Below are 24860 nucleotides of genomic sequence, written 5' to 3' on the forward strand. Positions count from 1 at the left end.
TCCGCAAAAGCACTGACGATCTCATGTAAGATTGTCAGTGTTCTTGCGGAAATACTATGCTGATCCCGTTCAGGCAAAAGTCCTTTTGCGCAAAAGGGCCAGTGTAGACAGCTCAGATTTGTTTTCCGCAAAAAAGCCCCAATCGCAAAAATGGCGATCAGGGCTTTTTTGCGGAAAAATGCATCTAGATTGGCACAGATGCTTTTCCGCAAAAAGTGCTTTTGTGGAAAAGTGTCAGTGCCGATCTAGACGCTCTTTTCCGAAAATGCTTTTAATGGAAAACTTTTCCGTTAAAAGCATTTCCCGAAAATCATGCCAGTCTAGACACAGCCCCATAGGTTTTGAAGGGACCTAAAGGGTAATTTTGTCTACCCCACTACCAAGATGCAGAATTATGTTAATCTTGCAGTTGTATTTTCAGAAACATTTCTCCTTCCTCCAGTGGAATGACTTTGTACTTTTTAAAATGGAAAATTTTAATTAAAACTCTTTTAATTAACTTAATTCTTTTCTTCTAACAGAGTGAAGTCTTGTTTTCATATCATGGATGTCTGCAAATACAGATCTAACTCGTATGACATAAGTAATTGCAATAAAACACCATTTATGAGACCAGTTGCCTCAGGTAGTGCTGCTAATTTGACTGCAAACTTCACCAAAATTGGCACAGTGAGGAGTCAGGTAAGAATTTTTGGCTATTAAGTCTATTAATTTAGTTTCTCATTTTGATTTCAAAATATGATCCAGAAATAATTGATAGTAGCTGCAAAATCTTATATGCATTTTGTTCCTCCTTTCTAGTGTTGTTCAGTTTGAGAAAAGTTAGTTTTATAAGCCTGATTTCAAATAAAAACAGAGGTTCTGAGTTGTCATCCTGAAAGTAGTTGCTTTAGTAGAGTGCCCTCCTGTGGTCTAATGACATTTCTTCATCTGAAATGTTTTGAAACTTTAATTCCAGTGGAATTATTATTAATTACTAGGGGGCTGTGCCCCCTGCTCACTGTGCTCGCCAACCTCCCTCTCACGGGGGGGGGGGGGGGGGGTTAGGAAACCCAGGCTCTCCCCCCCAGCCACCAGGGAGGGCTGGGCTGTGGCCATGCCAGACCTGATCCCTTATCCTTCTCTTCCCCCCTCCGCCAGCCTGGGCTTCCTTCTCCCTCACTTCCCCCGCCCCCCCCCCACACAGCCTGGGCCCTTTCTCTCTCTCTTCCCCCCCCCCCCCCCCTGCCTGGGTCCCGTCTCCCTCCCCCCGCCAGCCCGGGCTTTTTCTCTCTGCCCCCCAAACCTCTCCCCCCAGCTGCCCTAACCTCTCCCCCCAGCTGCAGTGCATGCCAGGCCCGGCTCTAACCCTGGCAGCCAGGGAGGTGCAGGGCTGCCTGCCTGCCCCGCGTGGGGCGCAGTGCGGCACAGGTAGTGCCGTGTGCACGTGGGGCTCCGGGGTGCTGCAGCCTGTTGAGGTGGGGGAAAGCAGCAGCATGGGGGGCGCTGTCCCGACTCTCCCCCGTGCAGTCCCACCTGTGCTGCCACCGCCCCAGCCCTGCCTGCAGAGCCCAGGGCCTCCCATCTGCCCAAGGAGAGTGGAAGGGAAGGAGCAGACAAGTCGGTGTGGCGGCTCCCCTGGGTGGCTCAGGGGTGCTCTGGCAGCCGCGGTAAGTGCAGCCGCTGGGCAGGGGGTGAGTTTCCGAGGGGACAACTGGACTCTGGGCAGTCAGGCACTGCGCTCTGGCTTCCCAGGAGCCTGGTGTTGGGGGAGCCCCCAAGAGCCCGCTGCTGGCACATAAGCCCGGCTGGGAGCCCTGCTCCTAGCACCTGTCCCCGGCTGCTGTCCCAAGCACAGTACCCCACTCCCTGCTCCTAGTCTGTCACGGCTGTGATGTGGGGTCTGCCGGCTACTTTGCCACGTTTCTTGGCATTGAAAGCCCTATGGGGTGGAGGTGGTGGAAGGGGAGTCGGGTCTTGGTTTGAAATAGCAATTCCACGTGGCAAGAGGGAGCAGCGAGGTCAGGCTCGAGCTGAGGCAGGGGGGAGGGGCAGAAAGAGGGAGGAGGCAGGCGGGACACAAAGCGATGTTATGACGTCCCTCTGTCATCCCGCAAGAAATTTTGTTTTTAATATTGATATGCGGGGGAAGGGTGTGTGTGGGAGAGAGAGTAATAAAATATACATTCATCTAATGTGGTCATCCATGCTGTATTTCCTGTTTCAGGCATTAACTGCATCTGCCCATTCAGTTTTACATCATGGAATACCACTGCAGGCAGGAACTGCTCAGTTTGGTTGTAATGATGCTTTTCAACAGGCACTGATTATATGCCCCCCACCCATCCAAGGTAGGATTAACTGAAATAGTTTCAGTTTCTGAATTTTGAGAAGCAGCAGATATTATTGGAGTAGTTTAATGATAATTTTCCAATAAATGTTTTCTGAGAAATTTACAATTCTGCTATAAAAAGCTCCCCAGATTTGAACTATTTGAACTACTCCCAGCCCACTCTTTCACCCTCTTCCCTGGCCAGACACCCGGCCCTCAGCCTGCTGGTGCACCCTCCCATCCTCCTGCCTCTACCCCTCTGACCAGACACCCTACTCCCAGCCTGCTCCTGCACCCTACCTCCCACACAAACCTCACACTCTCACCCCCTCCTATACCCCACCTCTTGCTCAAATCCTGCTCCCCCATTCCTATCCCATTCACTGGCAGGTCTACATCAGTGATATAGACATAGCATGAAAAATGAGCTGTCTGTTTAAAAAAATCTCATCAGTGTTTGCATTTTGCTCAAGTTATATCCTCGTCTTTGGTTTAAAGCGGGTATGATTCATTTGTTCTTCCTCTTTCCCATAGGAATTCCTACAAACCATTGTAAGCCTACTGGTTACTCACTGAGGATAGATAATACGGTTCCATTGGTGACACAAGCCCCTGCCATACAGCCACTACAGATCCGAGCAGGAATCTTTTCTCAGGTTGGTATAGCTGAATGTATGTGTGTTTGAAATGGCTATTACAAATGTGCATTTCTAAAGATTGTTTGATGTGGGGGATCTGCAGCGCAGGGACCTGATCCTCCTTGCTGCTTCGTTTCACCTGGCCCATAGCAAGTCCCTGTGCAACAGGTGGGAAGCCCTGAGTGTTGTGCCTCCCCCTTGTTCTCTGAGGCGCGGACTAGCTTGCCAGCACGTCCCTGCCACCCCTAGGCAGAGCAGTGATCAGGGAAGCTCCGTGAGCTGCCCCACCCCCAGTGCCAGTTCTGCAGCTCCCTTTGGCGAGGAGCCATGTACAGTGGGAGCTTCAGGGACAGGGCTTGTGGGCGCAAGCAGCATGCACCTCACAGAGTTGCCTGGTCCCTTCATCTGGGGGGCAGATATGGCACTGGCTTTGGGGAGCAGCACAGAGTCAGGGCAGGCACAGAGCCTACCATAGGTCTGCTGTGCTGCCGAACGGTGCGGGGGAGGGAAGAGGGGGAAAGGGGGGTTGACGTAACCACCACCCAGGTGGAGCCCACACCTTGAATTCAATATTGCCCCCACCAACTTCCTGCCCTAGGTTGGAACCCTACCCTGCACCGTAACTCCCTCTCAGACCCTGCATCCCTACCCACGCCCCCACCCCTGAGCCTCCTCCTGCACTGAAACTACCTTCCAGGGCCCACACCCCTAACCTCCTTCTGCTTCCCAGACTCCTGTCTCATCCCTAGCCCCACCCAGAGCCTTTGCCCCCTCCTGCATCCAAACTGTCTATCCCAGCCTGGAGCATCCTCCCACACTTGAACCCCTCTTTTCTGGCCCCACTTCAGAGCCTCAAGGAAGCCCCAAACTTCTACATCATTCCTCCCACCCCCATGGAGCTATGTGTGGCCTCTGACTGATTTATTTTCTATGGGCCAGTAGCCTCTGATGGAAGAAAGGCACCCCAACCCTGCCTTGAAGTAGTCCATTTAGATAACGTTTTTGTATTTATGCTGAGTTCTGAACAGCTGTTATAAATACTGGCTCTTTGCTACTTAATTGAAATCTGGGTTTCCTCACAACAGCCATGGTCTAATCGAACTCAGCAAATATTGGTTCCTGCTTGGCAACAAGTAACACCTGTGGTGGCTCCTACTTCAACACTAGCCTCTGATGCTGTGGCTGGTCCACAGAGATTTGGAGACTGGGGGTAGGTCCAAAACATTTTGTATAATGTTTTTGTAGGACGTCTGTATAACAGAGAATATGCATCTGCATTGAAGTGTTTACATGTAGTGACTCTCCTATTCTCTCCTTAGGAAAATGATTCCTCATGGCAGCCATTACAATACAGTGATGCCACAGCCTCTCTTAACCAATCAAATAACTTTGTCTGCCACTCAGCCGATTAGTGTGGGCATTGCACATGTAGTCTGGCCACAGCCTGCAGCTACCAAGAGAAATAAACTGTGCCAGAACAGGTTGGTAAAATGTCTTTCATTTAGGATAGATGTTGAGATTATAGCTTTTCAGTCTTTTGTACAGTGGGAAAGAGGGACTAATGCATGCTCACTGCAGTCGTTACCAGGGCTCGACAAATAATACAATCTACTCGCCCATGGAGAGTAGATTGCAACCCGGAAGAGCTGGGTTTGGGTGATCTGCGCATGTGTAGAATGATCTGCACATGCGCAGATCTCTGGACAGCACGGCTGGCGAGCAGGGCTCGCCGCGGTTCGGCAAGCCCTGGTCATTACTGTACTCAAACTGTCCAGTTGCCCCTTATTAAAAATAAACACCTGGCTAGCTACCTTGTTAGTTTCTTTGAGATATTTTGGAAATATGATGAGACATGAAATGAAAATCGACTTTTTTACTTTCGATCTAGTCTCTGCCTGTGATAGTAGCAGCTTTGTAAATGTATGTGCTTAAATGGCCTTTGACAAGTGTATTGAGACCATCCTAATTAAATGCTCCTGAACCTGTGTGCATGAGAACTCATCAGGTTCAAAGAATTAATCATAAAGAGAAATTATGTAATAGTGGTTGCAATATGACTAGACTAGTATTAAGAGTAGTCTTTCTTTTGCTGGCAGCGAGAAACACGTTAGCTGCTCACTGGAGAATATGTGCTCCATCACTACAAAAGTGGTTTGCAAAGGTCTGAGCTATTCTAGTACCACAGAACCAAGGCTATGAAGAACAAGTATGATAGTGGTTATACTACTGGACTCCTTTTCTAGTGTTTGGTAAAGCCAGATGTCATCCAAAGTGCATTGGTGTCAGTGAGAATCTTTCCAGTGAATCAAGACTAAAATGTCTGCTGTGCCAAGCTAGCATGTTTTCATTCCTTCTTTCCTTTATGAAAGAATGATACTTTTAGCATGTTGAATTACGTTTGTTGGTAAACCCAGCCTTGGATCTTATGGTGCAGCATCCAGAACAGCCCTGCTTGCTATTTGCAGTACATAACTGGAAGATTTGCCATTATTGTTAAGGAATACCACCTATGCAATGTATTTAGCTGTATCTTCCCTGGCTTAGGTTTTACTCTTTAATTTTATTCTTGGATGTATAAAAATGATGATTTTGTCTACTTGGCTTTTTAAGTTGTGGGGAGGATGTTACATAGATTCTACTAAATGTCTAATGAGATATCTTCTTCACAGGAGTAATGTGTTACAAAATACCAATATCCAAAATTCAGCATTTATATCTCCAAAGATAATTAATCTGAAGGCTGTCAGGAGAGTAAATTGTATAGAAGCACAGGACAATCATAATTCAGGAGGACAGCAAAGGAATTGTTGCAAAACATCTGTCAGGCAGGATCTTGATTCATCTGTTTCAAACAAACAGCGCCAGGCTATCGTCATTGCAGAGTCCCCAAGTCCTGCAGTCAGCGTGATCACCATCAGTAGTGACACAGATGAAGACGACGCAGGACAAAGGCATTCACTAAAAAAGTAAGAGTTTATAAATATGTCTAGGTATATTCAACTGTTACCATACTAAGAAATGTGCAGTGATTACAACATCTACTAGTTCAAGTACAGCAGGTAGGCAGTATTTGATTTTAGACACAGTGGCTGTCAAATATGTTTCCAACTGAATTTTGGTAGAAGAGGCAACTTCTTTTGGAGATGAAGGGCTACTTGTAAAATCCTGTTTAGCAGTGCTATGCAAGCTTTACAACTTTACAACTAAAGACTGAAAGTTTATTCTTTATAATGGTAGATAAATTTGTTAAAGTTAGAAAATTAGCTGCTCGTCGGTATAGCATGTTCATTGATTTTTTTTTATTAATATTGGCTTGCACTGTTCTGTAGCATGACATGAGTCTGTGTATGAAATTGGATATTAAGTATAGGTAATAGAAATGTCATCCTAAGATGATTATAAATTATTCCATATTAAATTACTGTCAATCAGAGAAAATATGTAATTTTATTTTAATGCATTTACACACCTTATAGCTGTGAATTAGGTGCTTTTCCTTAAACATGAGGCTGTGAATGTGAAACTCGTAAACAGACAAATAGAAGATAAAAAAATTAGGGACCTATATTGAAAATATGAATGTAGTATGTATACAGTTTATATAACATTAATTGTTCATTTTTTGCACATTCCTTGTGCACACAAACCATAGATTCAGCACACAAAAAACTCATTTCCATATGTACATTAAGTGCAAATAAGGGTGTGTGTGTGTGTGCGTGCGCGTGCACATGCCACCATTTATTTTTGGTAATGGTAGGGAAACTTGACAATATTTTTGTTTGCAGTTTTGACAATTAATATAGATTTCTCCCCTCCCCAGCCCCCAATTGTTTAACTATTTGTATTTTTACAGTAGCAGGAAGTTAAAGGGGGACAGAGTTGGGTTAGTGCCACACTGAGAGTGAGGCTGTGCAAGGCACTCTGCGTGGCTGAGGGGCTGAAGTCATTCTGGTACAAGGTGCATGGAGGCTGCAGTCTTGGCCCAGCAGAGCAGAGACCGCCCCCATCCAGTACTGCATGGAGGACGATGAGACTGGCTTAGGGAATGCCACCCTGTTACAATTGCAAGGCTGGCAATACCAGATTCCTGCAGTCATTTGGTCAGGGGAAGTCAGTGGCCCTGTTGGGTCAGAGCAGAAACCGCCAGCAAGGATCAGGAACAGAATGATGAATACATGGCTGCAGGGGAGGCCACCCTGTTACTGAATGGCTCCTACCCGGGAACAGAGCTATGCAGCCACAGGGTGACCTCCCTCATGACCAGGGGCCCATTCTGCTAGCAAGCCTGGCTGGGGGAGAAGGTCTTTGCTCTGATCCATGATGTCTATAACATTCCTCACATGAGGAATGGCCAGAGCCATGAGTGTCCAAGAAGCCCTCTGCAAGTCTGTTGTCCTGGCCCCACTCACTTTTACAAAGGCAGGTTGCATAGGACTCTGATTCCTGCAGGTGCATGGTACAGATGGGAGGCTGGACTTCCATCCTTAGTTACCAGTGTATAGTTGTTGTGGTTGTTGATTTCAGTGTCAGCTGAAACCAATATTTACCAGCATCTATCTGATTAAATCTAATCGTGCCAAGCCCAGTGGCAGCGTACAGAAAATTGAATTTTCTGTGGGTCTATTTCTATGCACATACACATTTAGTTCATGTTTCTCAACAGTTCAGGGTGCCACTCAGCTTAAACTGGTTCTAACAGAAGATGTGTGTCTAAATACCCTGGACTGCTTTAAACATCTCTTTCATGCTTGCATCCACACATTGCCTACTTATGCCATATTTCATTTTCATTGCGTATTGTGGAGAATGAGAGAAGAATCAGCTACTTCTATGGCAGAGATGGAACAGAGTTGTTTTTGTTGTTGTTTTTTATAAATTACACAGGCCCATAGTCTACAGTCCTTCATAAAACAAAATTCCCAATGAAGCTAGCAGAAGATTCACTTGAGTAAAAACTGCAAGATTTGGTCTGGGCTATGGCAAAAATGTTTTACTTTGAGTGCCTAAAGTTCATAATTCATATTTAGGCACCAAAATAAAAATAACCTGATTTTTCAAATGTGTTGTGTATCTGCAGGACATTGTGGGTGTTCACAAATTCTGAACTTTGTAATTTTTTGAACTTTTTACGTAAGTGTCTAAATATGGATTCAGGAGCCTTACTTTAACTTTCAGCGTTTAAGAATTATGGTTAAAATTTCCAAAAAATTAAATTAAATTATCCTCAAAAAATTAAATTATCTATGAGGCGAATGCTCAACAGGAATAAGAATAATTTCTTTTTTATGTTTCAGGTAGTAGGCCCCATTCCAGTGCAAAACCTATGTCTGTATTACTTTTAAGGTTAGCTGTGTAGAAGGAATGAATGCCATGCCAAATGACAGGCAGTATGTATTTTTGTGTTAATATTTTCCTTTGTTTCAGATGTAAAGGTAACCTAGATTGTGAAGCTTGCCAGAGCACTATGAATATTGACCAAGTGTGTTCATTAAGCAGCCCTGACAGCACTTTGAGCACCAGTTCCTCTGGCCAGTCTAGTCCATCTCCTTGCAAGAGACCCAACAGGTAAAAAGTTATGTGTACTCCAGGAGCCTGCTTTTAGTGAAACTTCTGACATTTTTAGTTTATTGTATTTTGCTTTGTCTGATTTCTCTCTTTCACAGGGTAATTTAGATTTTGAAAAAAAATTACATTATTCTAAGAGATGTATATGCTTGTTAATGATATATATTTATGCATTATAGCTAGTTTATTAATTGTTCCTTATAAATGGAGTTCATCTTATTGAATGGCTTCATAGTGTTGAACTGAATGGAAGTAATGTATATATCATGTAAAAAAAAACCTCAAAATTAAACACACATAACTCAATTAGAAGAATGTTGATTTCAAAGTTGGACTCAAAAAAGTTGGGAAATGCCGGAATTAAGTAACCTTAATACACAGACCTTTATGCACATCCTTTATAATAGAGTCCTTAATTACATGATAGGCCTCAATTGTAGTATTGTGACCAGTTCTGGGAACTCAAGAAAGATGTGGAGAAATTGGAGAAGGTCCAGAGAAGAGCAACAAAAATGATCAAAGGTCTAGAAAACATAACCTGTGAAGGAAGACTGAAAGAATTGTGCTTGTTTAGTTTGGAAAAAAGAAGACTGAGAGGGGACATGATAGCGGTTTTCAAATAGGATTTGAAGTAAAAGGGTGTTATAAGGAGGAGGGAGAAAAATTGTTCTCTTTGGCCTCTGAGGACCAAAAGGACCCTCAAATTTAGGACAAGAAGCCATGGGCTTAAATTGCAGCAAGGGAGGTTTAGGTTGGACATCAGGAAAAACTTCCTGCCTGTCAGGGTGGTTAAACACTGGAATAAATTGCCTAGGGAGGTTGTAGAATCTCCATCACTGGAGATATTTAAGAGGAGGTTAGATAGAGACCTGTCAGGGATGATCTAGACGGTGCTTGGTCCTGCTGTGAGGACAGGAGACTGAACTTGATGACCTCTTGAAGTCCTTTCCAGTTCTAGTGTTCTAGGTTTCTATGATCACATACTATTTTCTCCATAGTGCATGCCTCATTAAGTGCACAGAATGGATGTTGCTCAGTTAGTGAGCACATAGTTTTATTTTCTTGTTGTTCAGTGTTTGGCCCCATGACATACTTACATCACATTTTTTAAACCCTTCTCTGAAGACAGAATTATTAATTTCTTCATGGCAGTTTCTGTAACACTCATCGCGATAGCAGCTGAATGTTTCACAAACATTAGTTTATCTTCATATCATCCCTATGAGATAAGATGGCATACAAGATCGAAAGTTTCTACTGACTTTGGGTGCCTGAAGTGACATCTACGTCCTGACTTTTTCAAGTACTTAGCATTTTACAGCACTTTATATGTTCAAAGCACAATTTGTGTTGATTTAGCAGCAGCTGCGAGTGCTCAGCAGTTCTGCAAATCAGACCCAGGATCTCCAGCCAGGTACCCAGAAAACTAGAAACACGCAATCCAAGATCACCTTTGAAAAGTTTGGCTTAAGTGACTTGCCCATCCTTGTGTAGGAAATATGTGGCAGAGGCAGAGAGAGAATCCAGTTCCTCTTCAAGTGCTTACTCATGTTCATTCCACGCATGCTATATATATTGGCGCTGGAAGCTTTTTCCTCAGTGATATCCATAGGGTACTAGCTCTGGTGCCCTCTGGAGTGGTGTGCACATGGAGCAGTGGGATAAGGGACGCTGCAGGCTCTCTCCCACCCCACTCTCACTTGCCAACAGTAGCAGTGCTGGAATGCCTGCTGCTTCAGCAAGCCTTTTTGCTTTGCTCTGGGTTACAAAGTTTCCTTGAAAAACAATTATTCACCAATGTGTTAGTGCGTGGTTGTCAGTTCTCCCTAACCATGACTCAGCCTAGAGACAGGGCATGCCCCGATCCCCAGGCTGTAAGCATCCTATGCCTACCAGTGCCCTGCACAGTAGTTATCTGAGGTGTTTGGGCAAGGAATACATAAGCAACAAGTGCAGCATTTGTAAATCATCCAAGCCTGAGATGAAAAAAGAGAGACATCTATCTTAGGGCTCTCCTGATGGAGTCAGTCCTAACACCAGCGCCGGAGCGGAAGTCCAACCTCTGCATCATGTGGCGTACCCCTCGGGTGCTGTCTACAAGCTGGCACCGACCCAAGGCTCTGGCCAAGAAGCTGAAGAGGTTCATGAGGAGAAGATTTCCTACTTCCAGTGAGGGAAAAGAGAGGGCTGGAGGAGAGCTGAGACCTATGACGAGCAGCTTGGCACCTCCATCTGGGAGTTGGGTCCCAGCTTAAGTCAAGCAGGCTAGCCCATCCTGTGCCACATTTGCCACAGTGGTTAGTGAAGAGGGACTCCCATCATTTAAATGTCCCATGGGCTTGTGAGACACTGCAGGCAGGGCAGGAATTCCTAACACTGCTTGGACCACCCATGTTGGCTCAGGCAGTACCCCAGTCCAAGGGTAAACTGGCCTGGGGACCTTCCCAGGTGTTCCCACCTCAGCGACTCTGTTCCCTATCATAGGGGATATCGTTCCAGTGCTCTCCCACATGGTGCCATCACACCTTGGAAATTGGGAGACAGGCTCAGCAAAGCCTTCTCCAGTCCCTGAACAATGGGCACTGACAATGCAAGAAGCCTGCAGTGTAGACATAGCCTCAGAGGAGCAGGCCTGCTCTACAGAGGTCTAGCAAATCCTCTTGGAAAGCAGGAAGCTTTCCACAAGAGAAACCTACCCGGTAAAGTGGACAAGGTTCTCCCACTGGAATCGTGTCTCTCCATCGCGCTCCTCCTTACAATCCTCCTTCGATTACTTACTTCATCTTCAGAACTTGGAACGTGGCCCTCTCTTCCAGCAGAGTGCATCTTGCAGCCTTCTCTGCTTTCCACCCACCAGTTCAAGGTCAAACAGTGATTTTGCACAACACCTCTGTCCCATTCCTGAGGAGCCTTGAGAGACTTCTGCCAGCCTGGCTCCTGTCCCACAGTGGGAATTTAATGTGGCTCTTAAGAGACTCATGGGGCTGCCTCTTGAGTTTATGGGCTCCTGCTTCCTTTACCACCTGTCATGAAAGGTCACTTTTCTTGTGGTGCTAACATCGGTGAGATAAGTATTGGCACTTAAAGTTTTGACACCAGCCATACGTATACAGTGTTCTACAAGAACAAAGTTCAACTGTGTCCCCATCTGGTCTTGCTGCTAAAGGTTGTGTCTTCCTTCTGTGTGAACCAGGACATCTTCCTCCCACTGTTTTGTCCGAGCTGCATGCTGCTAGAGGAAAAGAGGCTGCAAGCCTTGGATATCAAACGTGGCCAAACCCTTGTGCCAATGAACCCAATTCTTCATTGCAACAGTGGACAGGATGAAGGGTTTGCTGGTGTCCTTGCAGAACATTTCCAACTGGATCACCACTTGTATCAGGACCTGCCACACACTGGCACAGGTCCCACCACTGCCAATTGTGAAGGCCCATTCAACCACAGCTCAGGCATCCTTGACAGCCTTCCTGCTGTTCATTCCCATCCAGGACATCTGAAAAGCTGCAATGTGGTCTTCAGATCACACCTTCAAGGTGATATATCCCATCACTCAGCAGGCCAGAGCTGACGATGGTTTGGCAAAGCAGTATTACAATCTACACGTCTGTGAACTCTTCCCTGCCTCAGTTGGTACTGTGTGGGGGTTACCTAATATGGAGTGGACACAAGCAAGCACTCGAAGAAGAAAAGAGTTCCCTTTTTCCGTAACCGGTGCTCTTCGAGAATGGTCTCATGGTTAAGGCTGTTGAACCCTAGCCTGGAAAAAAAAGACATTTCTCTTTTGCCATAATCGGTGCTCTTTAAGATGTGTTGCTCATGTCCATTCCATGCCTCCTTTCTTCCCCACTGTCAGAGTTTCTGGCAAGAAGGCACTAAGGATGGGGAGAGCTGGCAGTGCCCCTTACACCCTAGCTTGTGTGTGCTAGTCCAGAGAGCATTAGGACTGTCCCCAACAGATACTACTGAGGGAGAAACTTCTGGCACTGCTGCATGTGGCAAGCATACGCACCTGCTATGGAATGGACATCAGCAACACATCTCAAAGAGCACTGGTTATGGCAAAAGAGAAATGTCTTTTTTTTCCAGGCTAGGGTTCAACAGCCTTAACCATGAGACCATTCTTTCTCTGCCTGAAGTCCCCTGCCTTATCTCACACCTCACTCCATTTATATACACCTTCTGACTTCCACAGCAAACAGCAGCGCCTCATTCACTATCCAACTCTGACGTGCTCATGGAAAATGCTCCGTCCTATGCAGTGACTGAGCCATGGGCACATTATGTGTTGTGGGGGGAGTAACCATGTAATGAATAAAAGGATCATAATGTGCATAGACAAGGGAAAATAATTAAGGTTCAGAATTGCTTGTTGTTAAGCTTGTATGTAAGAGCTTTGCCAGATCAGCGCCTTACTCAGCAAATCAGAGTTCTCAAGTTTTCCTAGATGAATTCTTAAAAATAAATGAACTCGTGCCCATCTCTCAATGATGAACACATCCAGCTACCACACAGATGGGTGCTATAGATGAGCTTACTCACAATCCCTTACCACTTATTTAGATTGTACAGCTCTTTGGGGGGGCAGATAATGTTTTCTACCATGTGTTGGCACAGTGCCCCACATGCAGGTGGGGATGCTAAGCACCACTGCAGCATAAATAATTGTGTGAATTTTTACATTTACAATTTACATTTAAAATGAAATGAGTTTCCTGTCCCCAGTGCCTCACTGCTTGATCTCCCCTACGCTGCATGAAGTACCTGGCTTTGGCTCCATGGTTTTGCTGTGGTTTTGCTTAGCTGCTCCTGAGTCTTGATGGTTCTTCTCTGATTGGCATCAACAGGCTTCCCTACCTTGTTTCATGCTCGCACATGCATTTTGGTTTCAGTAAGCAGTAGATGTCTCTATAGAGAGTGGCACCTCCACCACCGCTCATTGCCAGCTACTTTCAAGATGAACCTTTTTTAAAAAGAGCCATGCATCAGGTGTTCAGCATATATGCTACGTCCCACCAGCAAATGTTCTACAGACTATAGTTGAGAATGGGGCTGTGCTTTGCTTCGTAACCTAAATATTGTCAAAATAATCTGTCATACCTACATGGCTGGCCACACTCTCTGTAAAATGAGGCAGTGCCTGTCTATGTAATCTATTTCAGTATTGTTCCCCTCAATTGGTTGATCCAACAATAACTAGCTACTGTTGGTAGGAGTGTTCTCCTGGCTTCTCTCCTGTAACTGTGCGTCTCTGTGGGGAAGGAGACAATTGCGCAGTCTTTCTAGGCCTGTGGCTTGTTTTTAGAAGCACATTTTCTTTTCTTTATAAAGTAGTTCCTCCTCTGCTTATGGCATGATCACCATGGGGAGGCTTTTAGTCTTTAAATTAGGAAGAAAATGAGGCAATTAGCATGCATGTATGTGTTGGGAATACAATTTAAAACTAAGTATAGATTTAAGGGATTTATTAGAGCAAGGTTATGTGCAACTCCTCATAATCCTTGCCTCTTTCTTTTAACAAAGTAACTGCCGCTTCATGCTCGCAATGTTAAGGCTGAAAGATGAGTTTAGACTTTTAACTTCCATTTCAATTCCCATCTTGAGCAGTTTTAACTTTAGACAATTAACAGAACTCACATGTATTTTTCCCTGCATTTTGTTAAAAAAAAAACATTTTAGGTAAATGTTTTATGTCTTACATTACAAGAATGCTAATGGCAGAACACACTTCTTATAACTCTGTATTTTTAATAGCATGTCAGATGATGAACAAGAGAGTGATTGTGATACTGTGGATGGTTCCCCAACTTCAGACTCCTCAGGACATGGCAGTCCATTTGTAGAAAGCAGTTTTGAAGACAACCACAATCAAAATACAGAAACCAGAAACTCAGTTAACCCTGAAACCAAACCTGTGGTCTGCGCTGTTGTGGTGCCACCAATGAGAGTAGAAAACAGATTAAATGTAGATGAGCACATGGCAAATACAGGTAAACTATTGTCATTGATCTTCTCTTTTATAATAATGCGTAAATCAGAATTTGAGGAGTCTATTGGATAGAATATGCACCAAACATCAGATTTAAGCTACTTCCCTCTTTTATTTCAGCATGTATTATACCTAAATTATTAAATCTTAATAATAAATTATTTTTAAAATATTTTGTAAGTGTCTTGGTTTACTATTTTGCAGCTATTTCTAGTTGAAATAATTGAAGTTTTGCCATGGTACTAGTATTTGATTTTAATTGTCTAAACTATGCCCCGGTTAAATCTTGCCAGATGATGCATGCCAGCCACTGATAAAAGGACGATCTGTCCCTGGAAAAATAAACCAGCTGCCTGCTATGGGTAACCGTCAGCAAAAAATGACATCCGCATTCCATCAGCAACCTGTACATTTCAGCCAGGTACGTGTGCTCGTTTACAGCTCAAAAGTCAAACCTCTTTTACTGTCTTAAGGTTCTAGGGCCTGATTTTCAAAAGTGATGGATGTCCACCATACTGCACTAAATGGGAGTTGTGGCTCCTATACACATTTGAGAAATGAGGCCCCAAGTCAGTAAAAGTATATGCCTGATATCTGCAATAAAGCTGCTGACAGCATGAAAATGGTCTTTTATAGCTTATTCTGCAAGTCAGAAATATCCTCCACCTTGTCCTTAAATTAGCAACCATGTTTGGAAAGATGATGGAAAAACAGAACCGGAAAAATTAATTAGGTTTAGTAGAAAGCCTGAGACAAAATCATATATTAGGGCTGCCAGTTCCTCACTGAAGCTGTTCCAGGAGATTTTTTTTTCCAACATGACATCATGTCATTTTCTTAAAATATCATATTAAAATGTCCTTGGTTGCTTTCAGTAGTCACTGGGAGATGGATGCCAATTCTGGGAGACTCCAGGCCCATCCTAGATGGTTGGCAACCATATCATGTACACTTGACCACTTTTCCTTCTTCCAAATAGTGAAATATGTGTACCGTGGAGTTAAAAATGTGGGGCCCTATTTTCAGTCTTGTTCTACCTATTTTGTGCTTCACCAGTGGCACAGAACAACTGTTGGTCTAGCTGCAAATGCTTTGAGTTAAGGGGAAACCCAGAATATAGTAGAGCTGATGCACCCAGCTGTGATTCACTCCCTCCCTTGCAGGGTCATCCTTAGAATTTATGGGACCCTACACAACCCTTCCCCTCCAGCGCTACATGTATAACTTGTTCCTGCCCCCTAGCCCACGGCCTCCTGTGCTCTCCCCATGGAATGTTACCTGGGGGAGTCAAGCCGAGAGAGAGTTATAAATGCCTCACCTGGCTGCTGTGGAGGCTCAGGCGACCTGTGGAGACAATCAGGGTACGTCTACACCACAACGTTAATTCGAACTAACTTAGTTCGAATTAGTTAATTCGAACTAAGCTAATTCGAACTAACGGATCTAGACTAAAAAACTAGTTCGAATTAGCGTTTCACTAATTCGAACTAGCATGTCCACATTAAGTGGACCCTGAACCAGGCTTAAGGATGGCCGGAAGCAGTGCCGGCAGGGCATCAGAGGAGGACTTAGAGCATGGAGATGCTGTCTCAGGCTAGCCGAGGGCTGCGCTTAAAGGGTCCCGACCCCCACCCCGGACAGACAGTTCTCAGGGGTGCCCCGCTTGCAAAGCAGTCCTGGCTTGGAGTGCCCGGAGTACCCACACTGGGCACATCACAGCACTCGGCCATCAGCCCGGCTGCACTTGCCGCAGGCTGCCATCTGGGGAGAGGGAACAATCGGGGGGCTGCAGGAGAGGTTCCACCCCCAGAAGCCCACAGAGCCAGCCCAGTCCTCCCCATCGGGGGCTCGTGCCCCATTCCTCCCTCACCTCCTTCCACTTACCCTTCCCTAGCCCCTCTTCTTGATGTACAAACTAAAGATAATGTGTCTTCCAAAATGGAATCTGTCTTTATTGAACAAAACTGGCGGAGACTGGGAAAAGGAGATGAGAGAGGGGAAGAGAGAGGCTGGGAGAGGGGAGGGCAACTAAAATGATCAGGTGTTGGGAACAGGTTCCAGATGAAGAGAGGCTAAAGAGACTGGGACTTTTCAGCTTAGAAAAGAGGAGACGGAGGGGGGACAGGATAGAGGTCTCTAAAAGCAGGAGTTGGGTGGAGAGGGTGCATCCAGAAAAGTTCTTCATTAGTTCCCATAAAGAAGGACTAGAGGACACCAAAGGAAAGGAATAGGTAGCAGGCTTCAAACTAGTAACAGAAAGTTGTTCTTCACAAAGCAAAGAGTCAGCCTGTGGAACTCCTTGCTGCAGGAGGCTGTGAAGGCTACAACTAGAACAGAGTTTAAAGAGAAGTGAGAGAAAGTCATGGAGGTTGGGTCCATGGAGTGCTATTTGCCAGGGGGTAAGAGTGGTGTCCCTGCCCAGGGTTTGTGGAAGGCTGGAGAGGGATGGCACGAGACAAATGGCTTGGTCACTGTCTTCGGTCCATCCCCTCCAGGGTCCCTAGGGTTGGCCGCTGTTGGCAGACAGGCTACTGGGCTAGATGGACCTTTGGTCTGACCCAGGACGGCCATTGTAAGCTCAGGGCTCAGGGTCGGGGGTCTCAGTAGACCCCCTTGATTTTCATGCACACCTGCTCCTGAGTGGCCAGGCTGGCAGCTCTCCTGCCCAAGCCGGCCACTTTCCTGTGCCTAGTGCGGAGATTGTGGACAAGGTCCACGATCTCCGCACTAGCCCAGGCGGGTGCCCACCTCTTGCAGTCCCAGGCAAGCTCCCGGGAGCCGCCAGCCTGGTCCCGGGAAGAGGGGGAGGGCTGGGGGGCATCGGGTGGGTGGCTCGATCTGTGCCAGGTGCAGGGTCTGCTGGCTGGGTGCTGGCAGGCTTGCACCTGGCACGGGCACCGTAGCCAGCCCGTGCACCTTTAAGGGGTCAGGGGCCGGGAGGGGGGCATAGAGTTTCCCTGGTGTTGGCCAGAGTGGCCACCAGGGAAAGCTGGGGAGGGCTAGCCTCCCACTAGTTCGAATTAAGGGTCTACACAGCCCTTAATTCGAACTAGTAAATTCGAACTAGGCTTAATCCTCGTGGAATGAGGATTACCTAGTTCGAACTAAGTGCTCCATTAGTTCGAATTAAATTCGAACTAACGGAGCGCTAGTGTAGTGCCTATGAAAGTTAGTTCGAACTAACGTCCGTTAGTTCGAACTAACTTTGTAGTGTAGACATACCCTCAGGTAGCATCCCCACCCCACAGGGCACATGTTTCCAAGACTTCCCCTAATTTGAGGCAGCGCCGAGACAGCAGGAGTAGGTCAGCTCCCATACATGCACATGCAGGAGCCGTCCTGCTCTTAACTGCTGTCCTGGTGGTGCCCCAACTTTTCAGGTGCCCTACGCACTCGTGTAATTTGTGTATGTGTAGAGACAGCCCTGCCTCCTTTTATATAGTGAGCATGGCTGAAAATGAGAGAGACTTGCTCTTTGAGCGATGGTCCCTGTGTGTATTCCACACGAGGTATGTTGTTCTTTAAGATGTGCGATATTGCACGCGTGGTATGCATGTGCACCGTACACATGAGATAGTTAGTGAGCTGTGCCCATTTGTCTGCACATGGACAGTTCTCCTTGTGCTCTGCACTAAAGGTAAAGGGTGGTCTGGATTGATGCCTCTCCAGTTTCTTCTTGGTGCAGCATGAATTGAGTAAGAATCTTCTGTGTCTGTAGCGTCTTCCTCAGCTGCCTCATTCTGTAAATACATTATCCATTGTTTTTGGTGTTTTTATCTTTTAAACTTAGTACAGCTTGTAGCTACTCGTTTTTTATCTCACGCTGGGGGAATTCTCCCAGAAGATTGAGATCATGCCCTGAGTCTCGGGTTTCAGGAATTGTTTTTCTGCCTCTGCTTGTTTGCTGTGCATGACAAGCACCAGCACTGCCACCGCTGGCTAGGCAAAGATCACATGGCAGCTAAAGGCAGCATTTGCTACTCCTTAGCTCCCAGAACTCAGGACCTAGGACTTCAAAATCTTATGAGGAGAGCCATGAGACAGCTGCATTACAGGGAGGTCACCCTGTGTGTTGGCCACATCCACAGGCAGCGCGCCTCCGAACATGGGCTCCAACACTGAGCCCGACTTTCAAGCCTTAGGAGAAGGCTTCTCGTGAGAGTAAGAGGAACTCTCATGAGAACTGAGCACAAGCCTCCTTTGTCCAGACCAGCTCTCAAGGGCAAAGACCCCTCTCCAAAGGCAGAGAGCCCTCACACATAGATACTATGGATGTAGGCCCAAGTAAAACTCCAGCAAGTGAATGTGATGAAAGAGGTACAGATGCGTTGGTTCTCATATCGGTTCATACATCTCAAATGCACAACAAACTTTCATAGCCACACTCTTCCATATCTGGGTCAGGGTCAGGATCATAACCATCACTGCCCCACAGGGAGCCAGAGAAGCACTAGATCTCACAGCTCCCCAAAGAGCTCACTTTGTACCTGCGGGCAGTCAGAGACCTGTCTCCCCAAATGCACTTCTGCTCTTTGCCACTTTCGCTCATGCCTCACCTCTGGCCTGCCTTTACTCAGAGACAGAGTTACCCCAAAAGAGGAAGCTCATCTGAGGTTGCAGAACTACCTTCCTCTGCCCTCAGTGACCAGTTCCTGACCAGGGCTACCTCAGTTCCACTAGTAGTCAACAAATCAGGAGCTCCACAGCAGTTTCTGCTTTACCACACACAGGATGGCCTGGGAAAGACGCCGTAGGAGATTTGCGTTCCATCCTCCAGCCAGACATGTCTTGCCAAGAATCAGAGCAGTGCCATGGGGTCCTCCCCTACTGGGTGGTTCCTCACCCTGACACGTCTGGGACCCTTGTAATCCTTACTGTAGGCACCCACGGTCAGTACATGAGCCTTGTTTGCCATCTGCTGACTCACAATTTAAAGGGGCAACTTATTAATCGCTCATCCAGTAATCATTGCCATACTGGCATGCTTATTGGGCTACCCAGTTAACCAGTGCCTGGCTGTGCCAGAGCAGCCCCTGTCTTGGAAACGGTGTGGCAGGCCCTGTCTGGCCAAGTCAGAGCAGCCCCATAGGGTGGTGGGCCCTGCCTGGACCAGCTGGGCCTGCCATGCTAAGGGCCAGGGGCTGCTTCAGTGACCCTCTACTCACAATGAAATTCAATGGGCAGGTTAATTGATTAAAAAATGTAGCTTCACCAGTTAACATTTTAAATGGGATTTTACATCCCTACTCCTGGCCAACCCCAACCAGTCCCATCCCAGTATTGGGAAGAGGAAGGGTGAATGCGATCTGATGATTCTGGCAGCAATTTCATTGTCTTTCCCAGAAGAAACAATTATCCCATCATTGCCAAATGTACCCTGCTGCCTCAGGCAATATCAGGAACACCTGCAGAGGATAGTGTCTGAGCTGCAGATACATCTTGAAGAAGTTCAGGAGCCCCAGCATAGATTACTGGAGATTTTGCAGCCCTCAGGCCTCAGTCAACTGATGTCCTGATCAATTAGACCATCATGGCTCCAGCAAAAAGGATGTGACCTGCTTTTGATTCTTTTGCTATCATCCCACAGAGGGTTGAGAATCACTGGTTTTGTTCCATCCAAGGTGAGGGAGTTTCTGCTCTTGCTTCTACCACCTAACTCCTGGTGGGACAAGTGAATACCAGGAGATCCAGGCCATAGTTCCCCAAAACGATGGCTTCAGATAGGAAGGACGAATGGCTCAATCCCCTGGGAAGAAAGTCCTTCACTTCCATTCCTCTTTAATTCAGGATTTCAAATCACCGGGTTGCTGTAGCTAAACATGATTTTACCAATTATATTAAAGTGTTTAGATTTTAAACAGAAAAACGGAGCCCACTCCCATCTGTAATCGATCAGAGCAAATCGTCGACCAACACTTCCCTCCATTCTGCACTAAGTGATGCAGATAGTATGTCTAGAGTGATGGCTATGGCCCTTGTTGAAAGGTGCCTTGTTACAATGGTCAGATTTTCATAGGGAGCTGCAGAGTACCATTTAGGATCTGCCTGCCGATACACGTAGGGTACGTCTACACTAGCCCCCTAGTTCGAACTAGGAAAGCTAATGAGGGCGACCGAAATTGCAAACGAAGTGTGGGATTTAAATATCCCGCGCTTCATTAGCATGTTCCCGGGTGGTTGCCATTTGGAAACTGACTAGCCCGGAATAACTGCCCGCGTCTACATGCGGCAGTGAAACGGGAGTTCGAAATAAACCCCTTAACTCAAATTAGCTGATAAACCTCATTCCATGAGGAGTAACAGCTAATTCAGAACTCACTTTTTATGCCCTTCCAGCGTGACTGAGAGCCATTGATAAACTGCTCTCTAGGACCAGTTATCCAGCCAGCTATGAACCCATCTAATAGGTCCATCTAGGACAGGCCTGGGCAAAACACCTTCCGCAGGCCAGATCCAGCCCGCAAAGCCACCGGATCTGGCCTGTGGATGTAGCAGGGAGCCTCAAGCTGGCTCCCCTGCTTGCCCTGCCCCCACACACCACTCAGAAAAGGGGCTGTTGGGACATTTGTGTTTCACAAACTGAGCAGGGGAGAGAAGAGTGGTGCTTCATGGCTGCTCCGCCCCTAGCACAATCCCATTGGCCAGTTTCTGACCAATGGGAGCTGCCTGTTTCAAGAACAGGCAGCGTGCAAAGCTCCCCTCCAGCTCTGCAGCCTGTGCAGGGGCAGGGCAGGCTCCTGCATGAGAAACGTGCTGGGCTGATGGCTGGGAGTCTCACAGGTAAGTCTCCTGGCCAGAGCCAGCCTCTGACACCCCAGCCTTGCCCTAACCCCCTCCCCCAGCCCTCTGCCTCCCCAGTCCTGTCTCCCACCCTTACCTCACATGCCAAACACGCTGCCCTCTCCAAAGGCCATATCCTCTCCCAGACTCTGCATCCCAATCCCCTGCCCTAGGTGTCAACCCCCTCCTGCCTTAGGTCAACCAAACCCCTGCACTGTAATCCCCTGCCCTAGGTAACTACCCAAAACCCTGTACCTCCTCCTGCACCCTGGTCCCCTGCCCTAGGTCTTAGGTATCCATAAATATCATAGGAGCGATCTTGGAATTGACCATAACAAGAGCCTACCTATTGAGAGATTACATGCCATGGGCGCTTTCATACACCAGGTCATCTTAAGATGCTGGATGTCAGACAAAATGTGACTGTTCCCTCCTCGGCCACATGGCCTCATGCATGATACCATCCGTTTTCATGATATTCCTTCCTCCGGGTGTACATCCAGTGACCCTCTGGGACTGGTGCATCAGCCATCACTTGACCCTGTCTGCAGCATGTTTACCAGCATGAGGAGAACTCACCAGTGCCAGTCTCAGCAGGCACTCTTCTGCAGCTCATGAATTGGATAGTCCCAGTTCAGTCCTGAATGGGTCTTCATCCAGTGGGGAATGACATCTTGGGACCTCTTTGCTTTGTAGGTGAACAGGGAATGTACCCTGGATCGCTCTAGAAGAGCATTCAGCAAGGGCTCAAAGGCAGACACCCTTCTGTTACTGTGGAGGGGTCACTTCAGATATGCCTTCCCGTATCATGAAAGTGCGTGAGACAGCATCCTTACTGCTCCCAACAGTCTGGGGCACTTTTGTTTCATGGATCTTCTGAACCTCTCAACTAGTCTGCCCACAATCCTCTCCCCATTTCCAGACCTGCTCACACTACACACAGGCACCTGCAGGGACCCCAATGGTATTAGTCTAGACCAGGCATGTCCAAAGTCCGGCCCGCGGGCCAATTGTGGCCCGTGTTCCGGTTTAATACGGCCCCCCAGGTAATTTGGCAATATCTATCTTTTATGGCCCCCAACGAATCCATATGTATTGAGATGAATACATTGTAAAATCTCAGTTAATGTCAGTTGGTCTAAATCAGTTATAAATATATTTGGACACAACATGTATACTTGGTGTTATGTTCCTGTTCATATTTTTTGAACTTAAAAGTTGACAGACAACCTTTATTACCAATAATATATAATGTACTTTACAATGTTCCTGACATATATTTCAGCTTCCTGGATTTTTTTTTTTCATCTGGCCTTCAGATATGAAAGGCAGAGTGATTTAACACCTGTTTAGATTTGTCATCCATGTGACGAAATGAAAAGTATGCCGTTTGCAATAAACTTTGCATAAAATAGTTAATTTGCATTTAATTTTAATGGTTCAAAGAATGTCAGGCAAAATGGTCGGCCCTCACGCATGTTCACTTCATCAAATCTGGCCCTCTTTGAAAAAAGTTTGGACACCCCTGGTCTAGACCTAGTGGTGCATCAGAGATTTTACAAACCATTGCTCGTTATTATTCTGCTCTCCTCTAAATTCTCTCTTCTGTTTCCACTAGTTGTTGTTTTATTGTGGTGCCCATAGTGAGTGCAGTTCCCTAGGTGTGCAAGCAACAGCTGAGCAGAGTGGAATAACTATGTTGCTTGTGCGATATAGGTGTGCAAAAACAGTGTGTCATTTTGTCCTTTTCTTGCAAGACTACTGCATTGACTTGCGTACAGTTTATACATCTACTACAACCTTCAGACTTCCTATTAGTGGTATTATTTCAGTAGGTAGATTTTCGACTGTCTGGCTGTGTCTAGACTGGCAAGTTTTTCCGCAAAAGCAGCTGCTTTCGTGGAAAAACTTGCCAGCTGTCTACACTGGCCGCTTGTATTTCCGCAAGAGCACTGACGATCTCATGTAAGAAATCAGTGCTTCTTGTGGAAATACTATGCTGCTCCCGTTCGGGCAAAAGTCCTTTTGTGCAATAGCTTTTGCGCAAAAGGGCCAGTATAGACAGCTCAGATTTGTTTTGCACAAAAAAGCCCTGATCGCGAAAATGGCAATCGGGGCTTTTTTGCGCAAAAGCGCGTCTAGATTGGCTACGGATGCTTTTGCGCAAAAGTGCTTTTGCGGAAAAGCGTCCGTGCCAATCTAGATGCTCTTTTCCGCAAATGCTTTTAACGGAAAACTTTTCCGTTAAAAGAATTTGTGGAAAATCATGCCAGTCTAGACGTAGCCTCTGTGTTTATCCCTTTGATTATTGCTTTATATTTCTTTATAGCAGGGGTTCCCAAACTTTTTGACACGGGGACCAATAAATCCATTCACGAACTTTTGGAGGACCTGTAATGTTCAATATTCTTGCCAGCAAGTTAAGGAATATGGATTGGATAAATGGACTGTAAGACAGACAGAAAGCTGTCTTTCCCAAACTTTTTACTTTAGTTAGAACCCTTTTTTTTCCCCAATACTGCTTTTTGCAGCCCAAAAATATAAACACATAAAAAACAAACTGAGAAAATACCAGACATATAACATGTCTGGTATTTTCTCATTAGGTAAGTTGTATTATTACTAGATGTATCCGTTTGTAGTTTCAAACTGCCTGGCTGGTAAATGTGCTCAGGCTGCATGAGTGTGTCTATCAGCCAGACAGTTCGCAACTACTCGAGGGGTGTGTGTGTGGGGAGGACAATAGAATCCCCAGGCCGGACTAACTCATGCTCTGTGTGTGTGTGTGGGGGGGGGGGGGGGGCAGGGGCAGCGTCCCAAAATCTACATATGGCCGGGTCAGTCCCACTCCCCACAGGCCGATTCATTCCTCCCCCCTGCTCCCCCTGCTGCACCTCTGGCCAGCCCCACTTCCCCCAACCCCCTCCCGGGCATCCGGGTCCCCGCCGCTTCTCCTCCCAATCTCCCTTGGCCAGCCCCGCTGCCCGCATCCAGCCCTCCTTCTGGCAGCCACTTCTTCTCCCCACCCCATCTTCCCCGGCCAGCTCTCTGCCCCCAACCTCACACCCCCTGGCAGCCCTGCTTCCACCGGCCCCCCAATCTCCCCAGCCTACCCTGATTCCCCCATCCAGTGCTGCTTCCAGTGGCCAGCTCTCCCCTCCTTCTCACTCCAGAATCCTCTGGCACCTGCACCTTCCCTTAGTTATTCACCCTCCTGGTGCCTCTCCCTTCCCTTACTGCCCCTGCCCCCTTTGCCCTCTCTTTCCCTGATACCCACCCCCTCAGCACTCTCTGCCCTATCCCCTCCTGCCCCCTGTGCCCTCACACATGACTTGCTCCATCCCCACCTCTCTCATGCCCACCCCTTCTTTCAAGCCTTCTCCCAGCACCTCCTTCTCCAGCCCCCAATGCCCTTCCCCTCTCCTCTCCTCTCTTCTCCCAGCATCACCCTGTTCCCCCTCCCACTGACACCTCCCCTCCTGCCCTTTCCCTCATTGTCTGCACTTGGCCCCCTGGCATTTCTCTCTCTCTCCTGCACCCTGTCTCTTGGTGCCTTCCCCTCCCAAGCCCCTTCTCC

At 46.8% G+C, this 24860-nt stretch overlaps 1 protein-coding gene across 3 annotated transcripts in view; it reads left to right on the top strand.

Moving 5' to 3' along the window:
• The window catches only part of HIPK3 (homeodomain interacting protein kinase 3), a 161394-nt gene that overhangs the window by 131882 nt on the left and 4652 nt on the right, over positions 1-24860 (top strand). For all 3 annotated transcript variants that reach the window (XM_075927814.1, XM_075927816.1, XM_075927817.1), the window contains exons 7-15: positions 522-681; positions 2207-2330; positions 2846-2967; positions 4035-4159; positions 4269-4430; positions 5619-5915; positions 8377-8517; positions 14269-14504; positions 14797-14924. In XM_075927814.1, the coding sequence (XP_075783929.1) occupies positions 522-681; positions 2207-2330; positions 2846-2967; positions 4035-4159; positions 4269-4430; positions 5619-5915; positions 8377-8517; positions 14269-14504; positions 14797-14924 (1495 nt within the window). The remainder of the gene's footprint in view (positions 1-521; positions 682-2206; positions 2331-2845; positions 2968-4034; positions 4160-4268; positions 4431-5618; positions 5916-8376; positions 8518-14268; positions 14505-14796; positions 14925-24860) is intronic.

The sequence above is a fragment of the Pelodiscus sinensis genome, chromosome 4 (assembly GCF_049634645.1).
Source record: "Pelodiscus sinensis isolate JC-2024 chromosome 4, ASM4963464v1, whole genome shotgun sequence".
Classification (NCBI taxonomy): Eukaryota; Metazoa; Chordata; order Testudines; family Trionychidae; genus Pelodiscus; species Pelodiscus sinensis.